The 23715-nt window shown below is 38.9% G+C and overlaps 1 protein-coding gene and 1 long non-coding RNA gene across 3 annotated transcripts; one reads left to right on the top strand and one right to left on the bottom strand.

Annotated features, from left to right (window-relative positions):
• Nucleotides 1-226: 226 nt before the first annotated feature.
• LOC122002085 (hydroxyproline O-galactosyltransferase GALT6-like) lies at nt 227-4400 on the bottom strand. 2 transcript variants are annotated; one of them, XR_006117580.1, is made up of 8 exons: nt 3324-4400; nt 2710-2942; nt 2327-2614; nt 2115-2243; nt 1834-2007; nt 1023-1130; nt 623-889; nt 227-562 (listed from the first exon to the last, which is right to left on the bottom strand). XR_006117580.1 is itself a non-coding variant. In XM_042557139.1 (8 exons), exons 1-7 carry the CDS (start codon nt 4201-4203, stop codon nt 683-685), a joined length of 2019 nt encoding a protein of 672 aa, XP_042413073.1. In that variant the 5' UTR covers nt 4204-4400; the 3' UTR covers nt 227-562; nt 638-682. The 2 variants fall into 2 exon arrangements, 1 of the variants encoding a protein (XP_042413073.1); XM_042557139.1 differs by having other exon boundaries at nt 638-889.
• Nucleotides 4401-19458: 15058 nt separating this feature from the next.
• Nucleotides 19459-22037, top strand: LOC122000388. The gene is made up of 4 exons (XR_006117116.1): nt 19459-19942; nt 20024-20121; nt 20612-20671; nt 21726-22037. It is a non-coding gene; the product is annotated as an uncharacterized LOC122000388 (long non-coding RNA).
• The last annotated feature ends 1678 nt before the right edge of the window (nt 22038-23715 follow it).

Here is a 23715-nt window from a genome sequence, read left to right as displayed (position 1 = left end):
TGATCAGTCAAGGAATTTTTTTTGTTATTTTAGCCAAACCTTAGAAGCTTTTTTGTTACTTTTAAAATCACGAGCATCGTTTCATATTTTAAGTAAACCTCAGGGGGTAAAATATAATTCACCCTATAATTATTTGTCTGCCCACGTTAATTTACATATATTAGCTACGTCGTTGATTAATGCTCCCGAATACGCCAAAACCTTCATAAAGAACAATCGCTCTAAATAAATGAAACAAACCCGAAGTCGTAGATTATTCACAAAATTAGGATCTTCAGCAAGATGCTAAAGATTACATTAGCAACTCATAGGAATAAGAAGGTGGTAGTTATCAGAGGTAATCAAAATATGATACAAGTTCAACCATATAGAAGAACATGTTGATTCTGTGTCATGGCAGTGTGCCTGGTGCTACCGAGTTTAAACTACAAAATCTGAGAAGAACATGTTGATTCTAAAGCTGCCGCAACTTCATCAAGGCATTACAACGTCGACGATGCAGTTTCGGTTGTAACTCAGCTCGGCAGGGCTGCTTTTCCATGACTAGCCTTTAACTGCCTACCTGAAAATAAAAGAAACAATGAATGAATACTTAAGCAGTATCGAACCAGAGTGAGCTTACCGAAGTGGATCAAACCGTTAATGAACTTTTTTGCATCATTGCGGCTCATTCATGCCATCCTCATCTCATGTTACAGCATTGAGGCTTTCCTGCTTGCAATTTATCCCACATGCAGGTCATTTGTCTTGGGGACTGGTAATGTGCAGTGTAGTAGTCATCTATGCATCCAAACTGGCAAAACTTGAGACTATGAATGTATTCGACAGTTCGGGATTTATTAAACTGCTCAACCCACATGCCCATGCTCACATCTTCCATTTTGAACAACTGCATCGAATTAGAAAACTACACATCATATCAGGGTTTTCATATAAATAAGAAAGTAAAATATCTTCAAAACAAGAACATAACAAAGTAACCATTCTAGTTAACAAAGGATCATAAGAAATATAAATGTTACCCTTAATTTATGTTTCTCAAAATCAGATATTATAAAACGAGCAATGTCGGACGATACAACGTATCCAGGACCATTGGCGTACGGTGGATAATCCTCTTCAGGCCATTCCTGTATTACAAGGATCATACTCAGAAAAGTGTCTTCATGTAATATTAACATTTCCCTTGTAAGAGGAACAAGAACTTTATGTAATCATTAGCATTCTACGTAGCTAAAGCAGATTGGGTTGTGTAAGATTATCAGTTTGAAAAATGGATCACATCACAAAGTAAACTAGAGATGTATATCATAGTACAAATACATATGCATCATATCAATAACCAAATCGAGTGTTAATTGCAATAGTAAGTGATACTGCTCCCAACCATAAAGAACGATTAGCACACTGATATACTAAAAACTTAGTCTACCAGCTCTGAATTGGACCTGAACTGTTTTCTAGGCACTTCTCATCTTTACCATTATCAAGAAAGATAAGCACACTAACACACTACAAATTAGTCTGACGGCTCTGAATTAGACCTGAAGTGTTTGTTAGGCAATTCCCACTTGTACTAAAATTTAATGTTCTTTCCTCAAACCACATAAACAGAACATATACTTTAAAATGAGTTACCTCTAATATAGCTTTTATAATCAAGATATCATTATTGGTGGCAAGCGAATGTGCATATATATTATTAGACATCAATTACAAATAAACTTCTGCTATAGTTTCTTCTACCTCCACTCCGGTTTGATATTATCTTTGAATTTCCCTTGTGCACTAAAACAATACATAAACCAAAACATGACTGTGATCTGAATTTACCTCATATGTAACCGCCCATTTCCCTTCTCGTAGGGGCTTGTGGTGGTAGTTTATGTTACCAATATACAGACTTTTCTCAATGGGAACTGTCTTGACTTTGTTCATCACAGGATCAATTCTAACAAAGGTATCATCATCGCATTTCATTATATAGCGAGCAGAAACAATGCGAACCTATTGGAGAAAGGGAGAGAGAACACCCAAAAAGACATTGGTAATTAAAATAGTATCGGAAGTGGAGCAACAAATCCATAATAGGAACAATTATAGTCAATACAAACCCCGTATTCGCATATGGCAACGGTCTTGAGAACGACAAGATCATAGCTATCTAGAAAAGGCACGATTACAATGTCACCGAAGAACTCAGCCTCTTTCTTCAATTCAAAGTTCACTTCCTTCCTTCCATGCTGTTTGACCAAAGTCTGTAAGTTAGTACACATCTGAAAGGAAAAGGATGGGGAATGAAAGGAATACTAGCTTGAGAATTTACCAGAGCAACAAAAAACCGAGCCACCATATCAGAAGACTTACTAACTGCACGCATCCATGATTTCCTGACAGCCATCCGTTCTGCAAAATGATTGCCTGCAGAAAGTATGCCAATGAATAGTTCAACAGGCCCATCCGGAAGTGGTGGCGCTTGCCATTCAGATGACATTTCTAGGTTCTTCTGTGGAGCAAAGCTAGGATGAGATGTTGGCAATGAGCCAGCAAAAATATTATGCACATGAAGATCGCCATTCACTGACAGACCAGTTGCATCCTCAAGAACATAAGCCTACAGAGGACACGAACACCATGGTTTGTTAACTCTCGATTCCAATATCAAGTACAAACCAAATCCAATTTGGGGAATTTACAATTGAAACTTACAGTGCGATACGGGAATGACGTCACATGTCTACCGTCAACGTTGACATGATAACCTTCCAACCCAGCACTGAGAGTGAGAACAAACAGCTTGTCTTCCACAAATGGATATGGCCAGTCCATAGATATCTTTTTTGTGCGACCAATTAATCTGTTTAACCACCATGTTGCTGTTGACTCTTCCATCCGGTTGTCATCATCACGTATCCACTTTTCGCACTTCACGAGCCCATCAACTGTGAGCAAACAAGAGAGTCAAGGAAAACCATTATATAAACCAAAGCAATCACGTCTTGGTGCAAAATACGAGAAATGTGCGTTGCGAGAATCCAATGCTGATTGGAAAAGAGGCTCTTTCTCGTTCATAGTATTGAATTCCAAAGGAAGTTTTTTTAAAAAAAACAAAATAATGAAAAAAAGGGGGCAGGATGCAGAATTGAACATCCATTGTCAGATATCCGAAGAATAAAACGAACCAGAAACAAGAAAAAATGAAGTATGTTTTCAGCAATACAAATAATGGTGTTTCAGGTTTAGAAGGATGTTTGATAGCACGGCGCATTTGAAAGTTGAATAATATGTAGTAGATCATCAGAAGCATATTCAAAATGACCTACCAGTTTCATCATTGAACAAGGATTTCCATCCCTCGCACCGTTGGGCAGATCCCCACTGCATTCGGTAGCAAGTATTCTGCTCAATAACTGGCTTTCCGCTCCAATCGCCCTTCAGCCGAGGATTGAAATGGAGGATCCTAGGCGGATCCTCCCCATCCACCGTCTTAAGCCCCTGCAGCTCCATCATGAACTGAGACACCATAACCTGCTTCTCCCCTTCGTTCAAAATCGCAATTTTAGGGTCGTACTCCGCGTGGGCTTGGTACGGCTTCCCAACGAGGGTGATGTGAGAACCCAACGTCAACCCACAGGGGAGAACCATCACCTTCCCCCGTTGAAGAAACTCTTCCCCGGAGAGTATTATCGAGTGCGGGCACTTCTCCTGAGTTCGATTCTCCTTGGCGGCCACAGACCACGCCAAAGGCACCGCTTTAAGCTCCTTGAGCAGCTTCTGCCCAACCTCCCACGCGTCCCACGCGGCCTTGTGAAGTCCAGAGAATGGCCCTCTGCCAACGGAGGAACTGTCGAAGAGGAAATCGAGTCCCGAGACCGACATCGTCCTCCTCCGCTCCGACGGGAGGCGGATGCCTGCAGGTCCCCCGGCGGAGCCACCCAGGCGGCGGGTTCCGTGCAAAGGACGAAACGGCGCGGCACGATCCTCGGCGCCGAGGTTCAGAGGGATGCTCAGTCCGTCTCCACCGAAGATCCCGGCGGCAGCATACCCAGCGGAAGAGAGGGCGGGGGGAATCCCGTGGGAGAGGAAAGGAAGCTCGAAGATGAAAACAAGTGCGACATAAAGTAGGAAGGCGACGAGCATGACCTGCAGCGACCGCTTCCGGCCGAGGGATAGCGCCGCTTCCACCTTGGGCGACCTCCTCATCCTAACCCCACAGCCGGCCCACCGGTCGCCGGCGACCCCCTGGATCAGGAACCTACGGCGGAAACGAAAGCCACCCCCGGATTCCCGATCGCTTGCGCCGATCGCGGTTAGCGCAAGAACTAATCAAAGACGAGGCAGAGGAGGAGATCGTGCGGAGCGAAAAGGACGCTCCGCTCCTTTGGAGGTCGGTCGAAACGATGCGTTTTTATCCCATTTATTTCATTGTTTTTTCTGATTATTATTATTATTATCATTATTATTTCAATCAAAAAATTTTCATTTAGTTCCCAAAATTAATTCATAATATTCAATATATATATATATATAAACCTAATTTTGCAGCCTCCATAATCATTATTTAAAATTTTAATTCTAATAAACAGGAATTTTTGTGAACTTTAATGACCAAAATAATTTTTAAATTTTATTGTATGCGACGAGTCGCTATCCGGAACATTAATTCCTCGACCCTTTCATCTCGCTAGTGAAAGAGACACCGGTCCCATCCGTTACAGCCATGCAAGGCCTATTCAAGAAGAAGGTACACAAATGGGCCTATAAGAAACAACTGTGTTATATAAATTCAGGAAAAAAATGGATAAATGAAAAACAAAATGGTCCTTTATTATAATAATGTGGTTCGTGGAAGAGCTGCATGGACAAATGTGGAGTCTAGCTTGGTGGAACACCAACTAAATTTTGTCTCCAATTTAAATTTCAAAAAAAAAAAAAAAATAGAACAACCAAATAGAAAGAAAAACAAAAATATTTTTATTAAAATTACAAAATTAAGTGAAGTCCTTAGACTATATTTGAGATATTGAGTTGAGTATGTTCATATTCAAATTCAACTGCCACTAGTTTTTAATTTGTATAATTAAGATGTTGAATGACATATTTTATATGTTGGAAGGCTGTCAAAGGGAATGACCCTTCTGTCAAATTGATTCCGAGAATAATTTTATATGTTAGGCATGTTGTTTTATGGCCTAAACTTTGTCTTTTTAAAACCTTCTCTGATTGGTCGTCAAATTTTCTTTTGCTTTTTCTTTTAAAAAATATTATATTACTATTTTTCGAATAATTTTGCTGGTGGAGTTCAACCACCAGCTTCATTGGCGTGTCGGCCTCAGAGATTAACTAATATTAATCATAATATGCCATTGCCTCTTAATTTATCATTAACATGAAATTAGCTATTTTACGAGTCATTAGTCCTCTATAATTTGGTTGTCTCTATTAGTCGACGAGCCTTTTCAAAGTCTTGTTGTGCCTTAAATTAGATATTTTTTATTAGGATTTGCTAGATTTGTTTTAGGGTGGATTTAATGGCCTGCCTGAGACCCCAAATTTATTGGAGCCTAATATTTTTAATTTTTATTTTGTTTATTTTTTTTTAAAGAACCGTCATCTCAATTTTTAATAAAAAGTAATAAAAAGATATTAGTGTTCTTCATTTTATTCAATTATTGATATCGATTAATTTTTAATATTAAATTATATCATAGATTTTTTTAATTATTATTTTAAAAATATGCGCTATAAGACTTAACTAATTTTCTTTTCCAATATCTCTCAAAATTCCTAGCAATAGATGATGATGTAATTTTTCCTCACTTATCGATATTCTATGTCCTTTTTCTCTCATCAACTATTCTATAACTTTCTCCTCCCTCGCTAGTAATATTAGCGAGTAATATTAGCTGAGAATATTTTTATCCTCCCATTCTTTCTTCTTATTATTTGATAAGAACATGAATTAGAGATTTTTTTTATCGCAAAGTAGAATGCTAATTATTTGTATTTTTTTGTTTCATTTGTCCGTTTTTTATTTTTTATTTTCTTACATGTCTATTGTCATTTTTATTTCAAAGTTCAACTTATACTTGTCGTAAAAATTTAATTAATAATTTTACATCCTAACCATCGAGAAAACTAAATTTTATATAAAACTAGTTTTTTTAAATTAATATTTTATTTTTTATTATTTTTTTAACCCGTGATCCTACATCCCAATAAAAAATGATGAGAAAAAATTAGGATGCATTTGGTTTGTTTGTATTTTTATTTTATTTTTCAAAAAATAATATTTTCTTATTTTTCAAAAAATGATTTTTCTGTAATTTTTTAAAATAAACGTGTAAAATACAAATCAAACATGTTTTTTTTTTAATTTTTTTAGAAAATAAAAATAAAGAACAAAGACAATGTAAACCAAAGTACCAAACGCCCTTAAATTTAAATTTGAGACGTCCTGACTTGTTTAGATCAGAGAATTAAAATGTCACCTTTGGGTTGTAAATATTTCTGTTTAAATTAATAATAAAAAATAGCTTATCTAAGCTTTATTTGATCTTAAATTCCAAGTCTTAGTTAAATATGAGCACCTACAATGATCTAGAGGAAGTAATGATCTTATTATGGCATATTCAAGAGTCTTTTGTGATTCTGTCCTACTTCGTGTACATTAATTGTTTCTTTTATTAAAAAAAGAAGTTATATAATCAGGTTTAAGCATCCAAAGACTAACGTCCGAGAAGACGACTAATTAGTTATAAATTCAGTTAATCTTATTAACTAGTCTTGATATTTAGTCTCGTCCTATAAAATTTTTTTATCAGTCATTAGAATAAATAAGGAAACGCTCACGAAAGAAATCTAGCATCTTTTTGATTGGACAGTTTTGTTGTGATTTTGTGGCTCCATTTGACTGCATCGATACATTTAAGTCTCGTTTGTGGTCCCTTAATGGGCCAGCAATTTAAGAGGCCGTACTCTTCATGGGCTTGAACAATTGATGAACTAATGGGGAAGATGTTTCCATTTGATTTTGTTTTGTGCAGAAGAAAGCAATTGAGTCCTTTGGCGTAGACCCGACCATGATACAAGTCTGAACAAGATCCAGTCCATTTAGGTTTTACATAGGGATGATATTGGATCAGATTTGAATTGAATTCTATGTCTTTCGTATCATCCCTATTTATTATATACATCTTTATACCCATCAAATTTTAACTTTCATCCGTATCCCATCCTTATCTCCATATCTATATGAGGATCAGATATTCATATTTTATTTATCATCTTATTATTATATACCATTCCCCTTAATAAAAAAAATTATTAGATCTCTTGTTGAACAATGAACACAGAGTACTTGTAAGGAAGTTGAAAATGGAATTGATCTTGCGCTGTTTGATTCTTCAGTTTTTGGTGATTGTGATTGGACTACTATTAGGAATAAGTCTAAAGTTGCACCACTCGCATGCACTTTAATAATATGACTTATAATTTTGTACGTGAGACCTAAATTTAATTGCAATATGAAAATTGTAAATAATCCAAACACAAAATTTAAATTAATATGTACCTTATTTTGCTCATTCTCCTGACATCTTTCATAATAAATATAAGATCAAATCTAGATTTATTCCCTCTGGAATTTTGTAGGGCCGGAGCCAAGGGACTGTTAGGGTGGCGATACCATCTTTTTGCCAATAAGATCAAATCTAGATAGAATGGTGGCTGTAAATCAATATTATGCTAGGTAGAAAATAGGAAATCGTTTAAGCAATTAAACATCCTTTATACTTGATCCTGTCGAAAAGCAAAAAGATAAAAAATTAGGATCAAAGCGAAAAGATAAAAAATTAAGATGTGACAGTTTCACTGACTAATTATATACCTTGTTTTATTATATAAAATAAGTAATGTCAGTATTGAATCAGGAAAGAGGTCTCCGACGTTGGTCCTCCGACACTCAAGTCAGTTATCAGAATAGTGGAAGAAAATGGAGCAATAGTAATCCTAGCATAAACAGTGAGTAACGCGTACCTCCGTCGATGATGGATCCCTTTTATATAGAACCCTGGTGGATGATGTGCATGATCTTCGAGGCGTGAGCACACTCGAATATGTTCTATGAAAGGACCTATCAGGAAAGTACTTCTGACACCATACCTTAACAGGACATGCAAATCCCCGATAAGACAGTAGAAGCTTCCGTCGTACAATCCGCCTATCGACCGTGTCTCGTGTCAACGACACTATCTCCCAGAAGGATATCGAGAGATACGACCATAGCCTTGCTGCTTGGCCAAGCGGGATAGCCGCTCAGCTGGGACTCCACCGTGTCGATGGCTCGGTCCCGCTGCTTAGCCTAGCGAGATAGCATCTTAGCCGGGACTCCTCCGCTCTGTCAATCTCCGTTGCTCTTCCCTGCAGTAATTGTGTAGTGGCGTGACCTCCCCATTCAGACAAGCTCTCCGACCTCCTTGACGTCCTATTGCTCCACATTGAGCATTCGATTATCTTATGACATTATCCTGATGTGAACAGGTAGTCCTCTCAGACATGTCTCCCGCCGGTTGAGCACTAACTGTCTCAACCGGCCGTTGCAAACGTCCTCCGTTCGGTCCTTTGACATCCTATCATTGATCATTTTGACTTTGACCTCTATCTTGATAGTTAACTTCGTACCAAGTGGACCTCCCTATTTCGCCGTATCAATACTAATTAATGAACTAAAATAACTAAGTTCTGTTGGCAAATTTAAAATGTTCAGCCCACTTACCTTGAGATCATCATACCATCCAAATGGAGGATTGGTGGCATCAAGCATTGATGTTCTATAATTGAGTGGTGGTCATTCTTGCTTTAGTGATAGAAATAGTTTGTTATTCTATGGTTTCATTAGGGATGGTAATGGGGTGGGGTGGGGGCAGATTTGTCATTCTAATCCCCGTATTGTTCTTATTTTTTCAGATTCGGAGATTCCCCGAATTCGAACCCATGAGGGATCAAATCTCCATCCCCACCACCATCCCCGCCTCATTCCCAAATTTAATTTATATTATTATTATTATTATTTAATAATGATTATTAATGATAATATTAATATTAATATCAATAATAATATTATTATTATTAATAATATTTTTCAAAAATTTTAATATTAATATTAACACTATTAATAATACTTTTTAAAAAAAATCATATTATTATTTATTAATATTAATAATAATAATATTCGGGACGGGTTCAGGGATGGGGATAATATTTTCATACCCGTCCTATTCCCGAAAAATCGAGGATCCCCATCCTCATTTCGAATTTCTCCGCGAAGCCCCAAACCCACAGAAAAAATTTCATCCCTAGGTTTCATGAATAGCAACCCTACAAAACCCTAAACCCTACAGTACGAATAAAAGAATGTAGTGTATAGAACAAGGTTCCAAACAAGAATTCAGAATATATATAAAAGAACCCTTAAAAAATGAGACTAAAACTGAATACCATAGACTTTTATCTATCTTCAGGCCTCATATTGTTAAATTCATCAACTACCATATGCTAAAATCATGGCACCCCTTCCAGACAAAATTCATGCTGAGAACAGAAGTTCCAAGTTTTAATTAGAAGAGAAGATTTTACTAGCATGTTTTAATCCCACATAATTCAAGATATGTAAAACCAATACTAATCTAAAATTTCAATGGTATAAAGTTTTTTTTGTTAATAATATACTCAACTTCACTTAAATACATCTGAATAAGTGGAGAAGAGAACAAGAGAAGAAAAAAAAACAAGGGCACATAACACAAAGAATAAGGTGAGTTTAGGGAGACCAAACTCACAAAGCTACTATCACAAATCACTAATGTGGTTAGACCGGAAGCAAATGAATCTTTTCATGATAAATAACTCTAGTTAACAATTGGTGGGTTGATAAATAATTCAAAAAAAAAGGAAGAGAAACATTCTCAATTTCCTTGTTTGAATAGTAAAAAGTAAAACAACAGTCCTTTTAAAATATATTGTTGTCCGCTCATCAAACAAATGAAAATCAATTCTCAATAAGTGCAATGTAGCAGTAACCTAACAAAAAATAGAGTACAACTGTTTGATTTTAGTTCAGCCCAAAGTGGCAAGGGTAAAGGTGCAGGTGAGGAATCCACCAAACTTGGAGCTTTGTGATCAAACAGTCAGGAACATTATCGAAGAAATAATAAAATATTAAAAATAATTTATTTAACATTATTAATAAATTTATTTAACTATTATCGTTTAACAAAAGTATATTAAAATTTACATAATATCTCTAAAAAATATAATTAAAAAAATAGATTAATCATATATATGCTACACTTGATTTAATCATATTTAAACATCATTCAAAAAGCAAAATAGATAAGTTTCAACTCTGAATTAATCAAAAATTTCTTCATCACTTGATATTGTAGTGTCATATAAAAAAAAAATAATGAGAAATATAAATAATTGACCCAATAGTATTAAATTTAACAAAATTAAATTGTATTAAAAACTTTCCTCATCAACATCAATAGTATCCTCATCATATTCGATTGAAGAGTAATATGCTTTTGTTTCTTGTGAACTTGTAGTTGCAAAATTCAATGAAAAAGATACACCATTATTGGAGATTATAAAAGAAGAATATTTTCATAAAAAAATAATAAAAATTATTTTGCAACTTATATTACCTTGTTTCTCATTTGATAACCAATTTTGAGTGCACATCAATGTTTCTATGTTTTTGGATGAACCTTGCTTTTATGAGATCTCACCAATCTACCACTTGTACTAAATGTAGATTCTTAAACCATAGTCAATATTGGAATGGCAAGTATATCCCGTGTCATTCTCATCAAGGTGGAATATTTGATTCCATTAGTCTTCCACCACTCCAATATGTCAAAATCTACATTTCTTGGCAACACTTTGTCTTCTAAATACTGTTCTAGCTCGATCTTTAGATCAGTATTAATGTCACACTCAAGTGCTACTTCTTTATCAAAACTATCCAAAAAATCATCGATACTTGTATTCAATCTAGTCACCATTGATCTTCTTTTAACACTAGCATGACCATTATTGTTTGTGTATTCCTAAAGTAAATAATACCATATTTTTTGAATCCTTCTAAGAGGTTCTTTAAAGCCAATCTCTCCCTGTGTTCTTTTGAAATAATACTCTACCAACTTTGACTTATATCTTGGATTTAATATAGTAATTATTCCCATAATTCCATGAATACCAGACCAATATTTCTCAAATTTGGAAAGTATTTGTTCAACCATAGAAGAAATAACTGTAGGACCGTTGCAGCCGGTTAGAAGGGGGGTTGAATAGTCCTGCAAAAATAAACAAAGACCCTTCCCGACTTTTCAAACTAACACTTGTATAAATAAAGTAAAGCAGTAAATGAAAAGCAGAAAAGAAAGAGGCACAATTGTTTACTTGGTTACAACCGACGTGGTTGTTAATCCAAGGAAAGGATGAAGCGCACTATCAATCTCCTTCAGGCGGAGAAGCCTCTTACAACGTTGAAGCACAGAAACAGAAGCTTCACCACAACTAAAGCGTACAAGTGTTTGGAAATGAAATGCTTGTGATCGATTTCAAGCTTCTGGACCAAGGCTATATTTATAGCCTTGGTCGGGGCGCCTAGAAGGGGTTCTGGGCGCCCTGGGGGGGATAAAACTTTATCCCCCAACGTTCAGAACGCATTAGACGCGTTCTGGTCAAAATTCAAGTTCCGGGCGCCCTGGGCTGGTCAGGGCGCCCCGGACTGCTCCGGGCGTCCCGGGCTGGTCCAGGCGCCCCGGACAGTTCCAGGCGCCCTGGACAGTTCCAGGCGCCCCGGACCCTAAGTCAACTCCGGTTGGCTTCTTTCGCCTCGGTCCGGGTCTTCAACTCCGGTTCCGCTCGCTTGGGTGATCTCTACCATCTGGAATAGGGCTCACCCGAACCCAACTTCCGGTCTTCTCGAGCGGGCTTTCCTCCGGCTTCTCGTCCCTCGGAATCGCCGCGTGTTTCCTTCTCGTCCGTCAGCGTACTCATCCGCAGTCTTCGTCCATCGGACGCACCGCGTGCCGTTCTTCTCGCTAGCTGCGTCTCTTCATGCTCCCCGAGCAATCTTCCGGTTCGGCTTTCGTCCCTCGGAACCACCGCACGCTTCATTCTCGTCCGTCGGTGTACTCTTCTGCATCACCTCGTCCCTCGGACTGCCGTCCTTCTCGCTAGCTGCGTCTTCCGCTCGACTACCTATGCTCCTAAGCTCCTGCACACTTAGACACAAGGTTAGAAACACACAGAACCTAACTTAACATGTTGATCACACCAAAATAACCTTAGGGTTCCAACAATCTCCCCCTTTTTGGTGTGATCAACCCAAGTTAAGCTAGAGTTAAAATAAACATTAAATAAAATTAAGTAAATTAACTTAATTTGCAATTTAAGGGCAAAAAGATAGATAAGATAAAAAAAATTTAAATCTATCTACCTCCCCCTAGACTTATACTTTCCCTTCTCCCCCCTTTGATCACAAAAAAAATGGGGTTTCAAGAAAAACAATCTAAGGGTTAAAGACTTAGAAAATATATTTCTAAAAAAGTTCTAAGTTTTTAAGAAATTTAGAAAATTTTTTCTAAGTAATTTAAGCTGAGATTTCTAGTTTCAGAAAAAAGTTTTTAACTTAGGAAAAAATGATTTTCGATAATTTTTCTAAAAAAAACATCCTAAATAACAAATTTTTTAAATTAAAAAAATTCTAACTTGATTTTTTTAGCACATTTTGAAAAAATGACTTAGCCAATTAAAAAAGTTTCTAAGTAAATTTCTAAATTGAAATAAAGTGTTTTGAATAACCTTTTTAAAGCACTAATTAATTCTTGTATTAATGCTTCATTACAAGTTAATTAAACATTTATTTCAATATTTTAGCTTCCTGGTCATGGCGAGGCACTAGGTCTTCTTAGTTATTAGAGCAACAACCACTTCCTTGACAAAGCCTCATAAAGAAATTCTTTGTTTAATTTTCTCACCTAAAGCGCTAATTTTAATTTTAAAATTAATTTAAGCATGACTTCGGAATCCAATATAGGTTCCAGCCTACTGGATTAACAAAAAAATTTTTAGGGACATATTTTCTTGAAATGCTCTTAATTTGTCCCGGGTGATAAAAAGTACCAATTTAAATTATTAAATCTTCTAAAATTGGTTTTAGATGAACATGCATAGTTTTTCAAGTTATCTACTTGAATTTTCAAATCATCATTTTCAAGTTTCAATTTTTCATTTGCTAGTTTTAATTTATCTAATTCTTCTAAGGGACAAGACTTAGCTAGAATTACTTTTAAATTTTTATTTTCACTTTCTAATTTGCAGCAATCTTTTGTTAAAAGTTTAACGAACTTAAACATTTTATCGAGAGGAAGAGATCGTACCTGACTTACCTTGTCGATCTCGTTGTCCGTTTCTCCCCTTGAGCTGCTGCTTTCTTTTGACGTGTCTCCCCCTTCATCGATGCTCTCGATGCTCATTTCGGAAGAGCTTGAATCGCAGTCGTCGTCTTGATGACTCGCCATCAGTGCGAGTCTGGAGAATGCTTCGACTTCCGATTCGGACGACGTATCGTCCCACATCACCTTCAGGGCCTTTCGTTTTTGGATAGACTTCTTACCCTTCTCCTTATCTTTGTTCTTCAACTTGAGGCAGTTGTCCTTGATATGCCCTTTTTTGTCGCAGTGGTAGCAGCGGATTGTCCTTTTCTTTTTCCCCTACAGATGGTTAGTAGATCTAGATTTACAAAGTTTCTTGAATCTTCTTACCATCATTACCATTTCCTCGTCGTCGAGAGAAGATTCCGACTCAGGTTCGTCTCTCGAAGCTTTGAGGGCGACGTTGTTCTTGGGCTCCTTCATTCCTGCACATCTTGACTCATGCACTTCAAATGTTGAAAAAAATTCTTCTAATGAAATTTTTTCTAAGTCCTTCGAAATGTAAAATGCATCTACTAGTGATGCCCATTTTGAATTTCTCGAAAATGAATTTAACGCGTATCTGAGCGAATCTCGGTTACTTACCTTTTCTCCGAGATTCGTGAGTCCGGTGATTATTTCTTTTATTCTAGAGTGCAGATATGCGACTGTCTCGTCATCCCCAAGTCGCAGGCTAGTGAGCTGATTGCGAAGTAGATCTCATCTAGCGAGCTTGGCTTCGGACGTTCCTTCGTGCAACTCGAGGAACTTCTCCCAAAGTTCCTTTGCGGCGTTATAGTTCTCGATCTGGTTGACTTCTTGAGGCGGAAGAACGCTTAGCAGATGGTATTCTGCCTTACCGTTCGCCACGAAGTCGACCTGCTCCTTTTTTGTCCATTGATATATTTCCTTGTTCTTTGGAGCTTCAAAGCCAAGTTTCATTGTTAAAGTTAATTTAATATCAGTGGTAAAGAATACCTGCATATGCTTTTTCCAAGTGGCGAAATCCCATTCGAATTTCGGTGGGTGGATGCCTGGTCCAACCATCTCTTTGTTGCTTCAGACGATGGTTAGTCCTTCTGAGACGTCTCAGTTCTGATACCACTTGTAGGACCATTGCGGCCGGCTAGAAGGGGGGGGGTTGAATAGCCCTACAAAAATAAACAAAGACCCTTCCCGAATTTTCAAACTAACACTTGTATAAATAAAGTAAAGCAGTAAATGAAAAGCAGAAAAGAAAGAAGCACAATTGTTTACTTGGTTACAACCGATGTGGTTGTTAATCCAAGGAAAGGATGAAGCGCACTATCAATCTCCTTCAAGCGGAGAAGCCTCTTACAACGTTGAAGCGCAGAAACAAAAGCTTCACTACAACTAAAGCGTACAAGTGTTTGGAAATGAAATGCTTGTGATCGATTTCAAGCTTCTGGACCAAGGCTATATTTATAGCCTTGGTCAGGGCGCCTGGAAGAGGTTCCGGGCGCCCGGGGGGGGGGGGGGATAAAATTTTATCCCCCAACATTTAGAACGCATTAGACGCATTCTGGTCAAAATTCAAGTTCCGGGCGCCCTGGGCTGCTCAGGGCGCCCCAGACTGCTCGGGGCGCCCTGGGCTGGTCCGGGCGCCCCGGACAGTTCCAGGCGCCCTGGACCCTAAGTCAACTCCGGTTGACTTCTTTCACCTTGGTTCGGGTCTTCAACTCCGATTCCGCTCACTTGGGTGATCTCTGCCATCCGGAATAGGGCTCACCCGAACCCAACTTCCGGTCTTCTCGAGCGGGCTTCCCTCCGGCTTCTCATCCCTTGGAATCGCCGCGTGTTTCCTTCTCATCCGCCGACGTACTCAACCGCAGTCTTAACCCTCGGACGCACCACGTGCCGTCCTTCTCGCTAGCTGTGTCTCTTGCTCCTCGAACAATCTTCCGCTTCAGCTTTCATCCCTCGGAACCACCGCACACTTCCTTCTCGTCCGCCGGTGTACTCTTCCGCAGTACCTCGTCCCTCGGGCTGCCGTCCTTCTCGCTAGCTGCGTCTTCCGCTCGACTACCTGTGCTCCTAAGCTCCCTGCACACTTAGACACAAGGTTAGAAACACACAGGACCTAACTTAACTTGTTGATCACACCAAAACAACCTTGGGGTTACAACAATAACCTTATTAGGAAATGTGACAATGAAGCTTTAATTTCACAAACCTTAGGAAAAAAGATATTTGTTATGGAATACTTTCTTCTAGAAAATATTTTAGTCACAGAATAAAAGACTTTCAATATTTGAGATACCTCTTCTGATAACAACCACTCCTCTATTGGGAAACATTTATACGATGAATTATAAAATCTCAAACGAGCAAACACATCTTTAAAAGATATAGCAGTTATGAGCATCAAATATGTTGAGTTCCAACAAGATTTACAGTCAAGCACCAATTTTTTATCATTCATGTTGTGTACTAAAATCCATGCAACATCATCAAACTTTTGCTCTCTTTTAGGAGATGCTCTCCAATATGTGATACTTTCATAAATTTTCTCAACACTAGGTGCAATGACATCCAAGCCATCTTGGACAACTAAATTTAAAATATGAACAGCACAACCCATATGAAATAAAGACCCTCCTAGCATAAGTGTAGAATGATCAAGTTTATGTAACACATAGTTTATAAAAGAAACATTCGTGGAGAAATTATCAATAGTAATTATGGATATGTTCCTATCAATATTCCAATTCATCATTTACTTAACTATCACATTAGCAAGGACTTCTGAAGTATGTGAAAATAACATAAGCAAACCTATATAATGCAAACACAATAATGTATATATATTTAAGTATCTATTTAATTTAAAACATGAAAAAGTGTGAAAAATATTATATATTTGAGTCACAAATAGAAATTATACCTCAAAATATGACTTTGCAAATTCTAATTATCATCTATAGAATGAGCTATCAAAGTCAAAAATCCCTTCCTTTGATTAGATGCATTCAACATGTTGGTGGTTAAAGTAATCATACCTTTATTATATTCTAATAAGCTTAATAATTTTGTCTTTTCAAAGTCATAAATTTTAAATATATCACTCTTAATGGTATTATGAGATGGAACCTTGAACAAAGGTTGAAGACTTGCTAAAAACCTACGAAATCCATGATGCTCCAATATTGTTAATGGATACATATGTTAAATTATCATTTAAGTAAGAATGCACCTTAAGGTTATTGGGGCCTTGATGCCCGGCTAAAGGGGGTGAATTGCCAATCACCCACACTTTGCTTTCAATATTCGTTAGCATGCAATGGAAGTACAAAATACAAACTAATAAGAATAGAAAGCTAACCCTAAGCTCTACAATGACAAGAAATAACAAAGCCAATGACATGTTTATGTAACGTGGTTCGGAGATCGCTTACTCCTACTCTATGACTGTTCGTAAGGTGGACGATCTTGATTCGTCAGTGGATAATTGCCTGGAAAACCTTCGGCTAGCTTACGTAGCTTCTTGTGGGTGGAGAAATCTCATCACAACTCTTACAAGAATACTTGGGATGCTAGGACACTTGGAAGACTATTAATAAGGGTTAACCACCTCTATTTCATTAACCATGGTCAGTCATCCTGAGCTCTATTAAATAGAGCTTGGAATGAAATACTTAGCTGTGTTTCCCACCGCCAGTCGACTGGTAAGTGTCACGCCCCAGGTAGTCTCTGCCAGAAGAAATTTCAGCAGCATCTCCCCTGTACGGGTGACAATCTGAGACTTATATACATAGCCCTCAGGGCTCACTAACCTCGGCCAATACGGCTGGAACAATAACAATAATAATACTAAACACACCACGTAGTTTATATCAAAATCAGCCTCCGGCTGTCACCACAATACAAAAGAAAATAAAACAACATCTAAACTTACCTCTTCTGTCGATCGACAGGCGCGTAGCAAAACACATCAAATAAAACTCCACTAAGAAAACATAAACCCAACCAGTACATTACGTAAAGATAAACCACACAAAATCCAGAGTACAAACCAATCCAAGTCTAGATCCTAGTTTCATGGCAAATAAATGGAACACCAAAAGACTAAAACGTATACTCCTGTGACAAGGGGACTAGCAATTGGAATCTCTTGACGGCTTCAACCTGAAATAAAAATAATCAATGAGGTGAGTTCAACAACTCAGAGGATACTAGATAGACATGCATAATAAGATATAACTAATGGTAATTATCATGTGGTACAGCTTTCTGAATAAAGGCAGGAAATGCAAACTGAAAAGGCTGAAGAAAACTATACTCATCAGGACCTCCTATCTGAATATAAGGGTCGTCAAACCAGATACAAAATGTCACCTGTATGTATGTCAAACATATGCAACCCAAGCAATGCAACATCCAAAATGCAACAATCACAAATAATAAATGCAATCTATGCATATGGTGCAAAAATGACATGTGTCACCCCTGACGCCAGTTAGCCATCTCACACACGATGGTAAGACCGAGTGGGTAGGGATATGACAACTATGCACTCTGCCATCACTGCTCCTGAGTGATCGAGTGGACAGGATGCTGTTAGAGTACACCTATCTTCCTACCCCAAACATAATGGGGGAGCCTAAGCTCTCATCTCCCTGTATCATAGGGGAGGGATCCCCTGCCCACTACACGCTATAGTCATCGCTACCTAGGAGCAAACCAGCGGAGCCATGACAGAGCAAGTTGCACACACCCTGCCTGATATACCACTAACTCATGAGTGATTGTATGTGCAGACCATGTAACTGGTGATGCGCTCAACAATAGTAGAGTTGACCATCGCCAGCATGTAATTATGCAAAACAGTGCATAACACTAAACATGTAGATATAGACCGTATAACCTCTATATAAAATGCACTAAAAGAAAATAAATCATACGATGGTCTAGGTATCAAAACCTAAGTACATAAATCAGATATGACCAACAACAAGACTACTACACAGTAAGCAATGTAAGTCACTATTTCTACGAACAGGGATACATATGGTGGCAATCAAAGAAAGTATAAGTAGGAATGCATAACAAATAGGAATATAGGAAGGCAACAGGAACCAGATAGTGGCATATCCAATCAGATGCAAACATAATCATTACCACTAGAAATATACTATTATGCATATCTAACATGACTATATCAAGAGATAAGTCATAAGTATCCGCCTTAAAAAGAAGATCGAATTAAACAATCTGAAGTCAAGACACTCGTCTCGAATAAAGGTCCTGCATTAATCAAAATATATATTTTATTTAGCTAAATTTATATGAATTAAATAGCTAATTAAAATCCTCAAAACTAGTTAGGGAAAACCCTAATCAATCCACCATTCAATTAGATTTAAATCTACACCTAATCATACATAACCAATTTGTATTGAATTCCTACACCTTACCTCAATTCACAGCCACTACTGCTGCTGTGACAAGGTGAACTACTGGATGTAATTGATGTCAGAACCAAGAACACCCCGCAGAGCACAATCTCCCTGTTGGAATCTTTCCCACTGGTCAGATCAAGTTGAGATCAAGAAGTGTAGATAACAAATCCAGCAACAACTAAATTCCAACCCAAATCTTACCTTCAATCGGGACCTCAATCAATAGCAAGGAAGAACCGGTGAAGGCAAGCTAGGGAAGAGGGCCAAACTAACTCGGCGTCGGCGATCACACTCGCAGTTGTTGGCGTCGGAGCTCTATGGTCGGCGATGTAAAATATCAGAAAAAAGGACAAATAATTATAAGAGAATTTTTCAGAATTTTTAGAAATTTTCTGAAAATTTTTCAGAGCTCGTATGATGAGTTTATGGGGGATAAAAATTGAGTCCCGGGAAAATCTGTTTAGGCTATCCCAATTTAATGAGGAAAAGTTGATTTTTTTTTTTTTTTTTATATTCTTCTTTTCTCTCCCCGTTTCTTTTTCCCGACCCGCGCCCCATGCCCGACGCCGTCCTTTTCTTCTTCCCTTCACGAACGGACGCGCCGCCGCTGCCCTTCCCTGCCATTTCTCCTCCCTCCGGTACAAAAGCCCAAAGGGAAGCCCCAAAGCCCTATTGTTGTCTTCCTTCTCACCCGATCTCCGCCGATCTCCTCCCTTGCCCGGTGCTCTAGGGTTTTTTCCCTCTTCCTCTCTTCTGCCGAGCCTCCTTCCCTCTCCTCGTGGACACCAGGAGCCGCTAGAAATTGAGCATCCAAGCCCATTTTTGTTTCGTGCCCTAGTTCTCCATCGCCGCCACACCCTCTTTATCGCCTCTCGACCCTAGCAGCGCCGTTGCTGCCCTAGCGCCGGCAGCCGGTCCACTCCCACCTCCGGCTACAACAAGAGCAAACCTAGCAGTGCGGAGCCTCCTTCTCGCGTCTCTGCTCGACAATGCCGAAGCCGTCATCGCTGTGCCCTAATCGTTGTTTGTTGCTACCAGGTTCTGCCGAGCCATCCATTTTGACTTAGCAGCGTTGATTTCCTCTTCTGTTAACTCTCTACTTTGGTCGATGGGGATCAGTTCCGGCAGGAACTCACTGTGAATAGGTGTCTGACCTAGTGCCACCACCAGCATCTGACTTCTTGCTGTGCTGCCATCACCAAAGAAGAGGAGGTTAGGTAAGGATTTTGTTAACTTAAATAGCAATGTGGATTTAGGAAAAATTATGGTTTGGATTCCTAACTGGTTGGTATTATGGATTGTTTGATTTCTAAATGGTAGTGGGGAATTGAGCGCAGTGGTTTGATCACAACTATTTCTTTTGATTTTGAATCGACAGGGCATATCTGGATTTTGGGTGAGTGTTGACAGTGATTTATGTTTAGTTAAACTATTGGATTGTGGAATGGTTAGTAATTAAACATGAATTGCCCTAGAATTTATTTAAATCTAAATGGAATAGTTAGGGTTAATGGAGCTAACTCTAAATTAACTTGTGAGTTATGTTCAATTAGGGATTAAATAATGGATTTAAACTAAGCTCGCATTATACTCGTTTAGAAAGCTAACCGAGGTTAATGAATGAATTAGGGTTCTTGGTAAAAAGGAATTTTGGTTTAGCTATGTTGTTTATAATAAAACTTAGTTAAATTGTACGATTTATTACAGGATTCGGATTCGGGACGAGCACTTCGACATAGAGGTTGATTAGCTCGATCTACATTGGAGGTGGATACCTTGACCTATCTACCTTGATACATCTTGTTGATATATTAAGTAAATTTTTAACAAATAGTAATAATTATGTTTATATCTACATCGACATGCCACTATTTATTTCTGAGCATGTTTTGTTTGTTGCCTGATTAGCATTCATGCCCCTGTTTATTATTTATGTTATAGAAGTAGTGGCATGTCATGCTTTATGATATACTGGACTGGTTAGATACCCTAATTGACATGTGTACCTAGATCATATTATTTGATCCAGATATTTTGGTACACATTATATGGAGAGAGATAGGATCAGGTTATTTCCCGGCTTAGTGACATGTATCATCATGCATCATCTTGCATGATTGCATGCTAAGCGGTTGACAACTCCATTATTGTTGAGCGCATCGCCAGTTACATGGATCTGCACACATAACCACTCATGGGTTAGTGGTTTTTATTCAGGCAGGGTGTGTTGCAGCAGGTTGCTCTGTTTGGCTCCGTTGGTCCACTCATGGGTAGTGTGATGCAGCGTGGTAGCCGGTAGGGATCCCTCCCTGTCATCGTGTACCGGGAGATGAGAGCATTGCGCTCCCTCACTATGTTTGAGGTAGGAGGTTAGGTGTACTCCGATAGCATCCCGTCCACTCGATCACTCATCAGGAGCAGTGACGATAAAGTGCACGATTATCACAACCCTACCCACTCGGTCTCACCATCGTGTGTGAGATGGCTGACTGACAGTAAGGGTGACCAGTACATGTTATTGGCATCATATGCATTATTTGCACTTATTTCTTGTGTTTGTTGCACTTTATATGCTGCATATTGGATGTATGCATTATTTGACATGCATACAGGATTTATGATGCTTTGGGTCTGACAGCCTTGATATCCCTATATCAGGTTCTGGTTAGTACAGTTACTCATTATCTTACAGTTTTGCACTTTCTATAGGTTATATTAGGAGACTGTACACATAGTTATTGCTATTTGTTATAGTTTACTATGCATGTCAACTAGGTATTCACTGGGTGTTGGACTCACACCCCGTTATTACTCTTTTCAGGTTGAGGCTGTTTGGAGGAGTTCCAGTCGCTAGTCCCCCCTCCAGGTTGCGTGGATTTCCACTTTAGATCCTTGCTTTGGTTTTTCTTATTATATTAGACTATGTTTCAGACTTATATATGTTGGAAATTTGGATTTTTTACCATCCCTTGTTATTGATGGGTTTTTGTTTGGATGATATCAAATTTGCGTTTTATGGGTGTAGTTGAGTAGGAATTTTGCGATGATTTCCTTATCTTTGCTTTAGTTTAGTTGTTACTATTAAACTACGTGGATGCTTGCTTATTGTACTTTTATTTTTAGTGTTATTATTCCGGTCATGTTGGTTGATGTATGTGGCCCTGAGGGTATTGTAGAAAGTTTCAGATTGTCACCCGTACTGAGGAGATGTTGTCGAAATTTCTTCTGGCAGGGACTACCTGGGGCGTGACAGGCGGCGCTGAAGAGGGCCGACACTAGGAACTAGGGCACGAGGTGGAATGGATTGAGCTAGGGCTGCTGGCGCTAGGGAAGAGGGACAGCAGACGACTGACGCTAGGGCACAAGGAAAGGGTCGGCAGCCGGTGCTAGGGCAGAGGAGGTGGAGACGACGTCGGGTGTGGGACTGCGGTGGCTTCGGCGTCACACGAGGGAGAGGCTAGGGCATAAAACCTCTCCCTGGCCGAAGGTGACTCTGAGGGAGGAAGAAGCTCGGCCGGCGGCGAGAAGAGGAGAGGTGTTGGCGGCAGCGTGCGGTTCGGAACAGAAGAGGAGAAGGATCGGAGGCGGCGGCGCGAGATGAGGAGAGGAATTCGGCGAGGAGAAGAGGGGAGGAAGGTTCGGCGAGGAGAAGAGCACGGGTAGGGGAAATAAGAAAAGGTAGGGGAGTATAAGGAAATCATTAAACAAACTTACGGTTTCTTTTTATCAAAACCTAGGTTATTTCCTTAATCAACTCCCATCATTGGGTATTTCTAAATAGGCCTTTCCCATGCCTATTAATTCATCCCCGCAAATTATCTCATATGAACTTCCAAAAATCTCTAGAAAATTTCTAAAAATTTCGTTAAGGCTTTTATTTTGCCTATTAAACTTTATTATTTAATTTTTATTTGTTGTCATATTTTACATTCTCTCACACTAATAAAAATTTGGTCCATAAATTTCGTTATTTATCATCAGCAAGAACTAACAATAAATAGATAGTATAAATGCTGAACAGAAATTAACCCACATACCTCAAGTGAAATGATGGGGGTATCGAGCTCGGATCATATCCTCGAGTTCCCAGGTAGCCTCTTCGTCAGAATGATGCTGTCATCCGACTTTAATCAGCCAGATAGTCTTGTTCCGTTGCTGATGCTCCTTCTGATCCAGAATTTGTATCGGAACCTCCTCGTAAGTAACGTCAGCTAAATAGGAACTGGTATATCTAACAGAACATGTGTTAGGTCGACTACGTATCTTCTCAGCATAGACACATGGAACACATCGTGAACGCCTGCCAGCGCCGGTGGTAGCGCCAGACGATAAGCTACCGCTCTAATCCTCTCCAAAATTTGGAAAGGTCCAATGTATCGTGGAGCTAGCTTCCCTCGGAGGCCAAATCTCTTCACCCTTTTTGTGGGTGAAACTCTCAAGAATACATGGTCACCAGTAGAGAACTCCAGGGGTCTGCGTCTCTGATCAACATAACTCTTCTGACGATCCTGCGCTTCAGACATCCTCCATCTAATAGTATAGACCAACTCTGCCTCCTTCTGAGCTCTATGAGGTCCTAACAGCCGGGCCTCCCCAACCTCCTCCCAAAGGGTGGGTGTCCGACAAGGTCTGCCATACAATGCTTCAAACGGTGGTATCTGGATAGCCGAGTGATAGCTGTTGTTGTAGGCGAACTCTACTAATGGCAAATGGTCCTTCCAACTGTCTCCAAAATCCATAACACAAGACCTCAACAAGTCCTCTAGAGTCTGAATGGTCCGCTCTGACTGCCCATCTGTTTGCGGATGGAA

Source organism: Zingiber officinale, chromosome 7A (assembly GCF_018446385.1).
Source record: "Zingiber officinale cultivar Zhangliang chromosome 7A, Zo_v1.1, whole genome shotgun sequence".
Classification (NCBI taxonomy): domain Eukaryota; kingdom Viridiplantae; phylum Streptophyta; class Magnoliopsida; order Zingiberales; family Zingiberaceae; genus Zingiber; species Zingiber officinale.
This window is presented reverse-complemented; position numbering and strand designations above follow the sequence as displayed.

Bases quoted from the DNA above. Each gene is read 5' to 3' on its own strand.
- LOC122002085 (XM_042557139.1), bottom strand. From the start codon at position 4,203: ATGAGGAGGTCGCCCAAGGTGGAAGCGGCGCTATCCCTCGGCCGGAAG. The intron at 2,615-2,709 runs GTAAGTTTCAAT...TGTCCTCTGTAG, and splicing joins CGTCATTCCCGTATCGCACT to GCTTATGTTCTTGAGGATGC. The intron at 1,131-1,833 runs GTAAATTCAGAT...CTTGTAATACAG, and splicing joins AATGGGCGGTTACATATGAG to GAATGGCCTGAAGAGGATTA.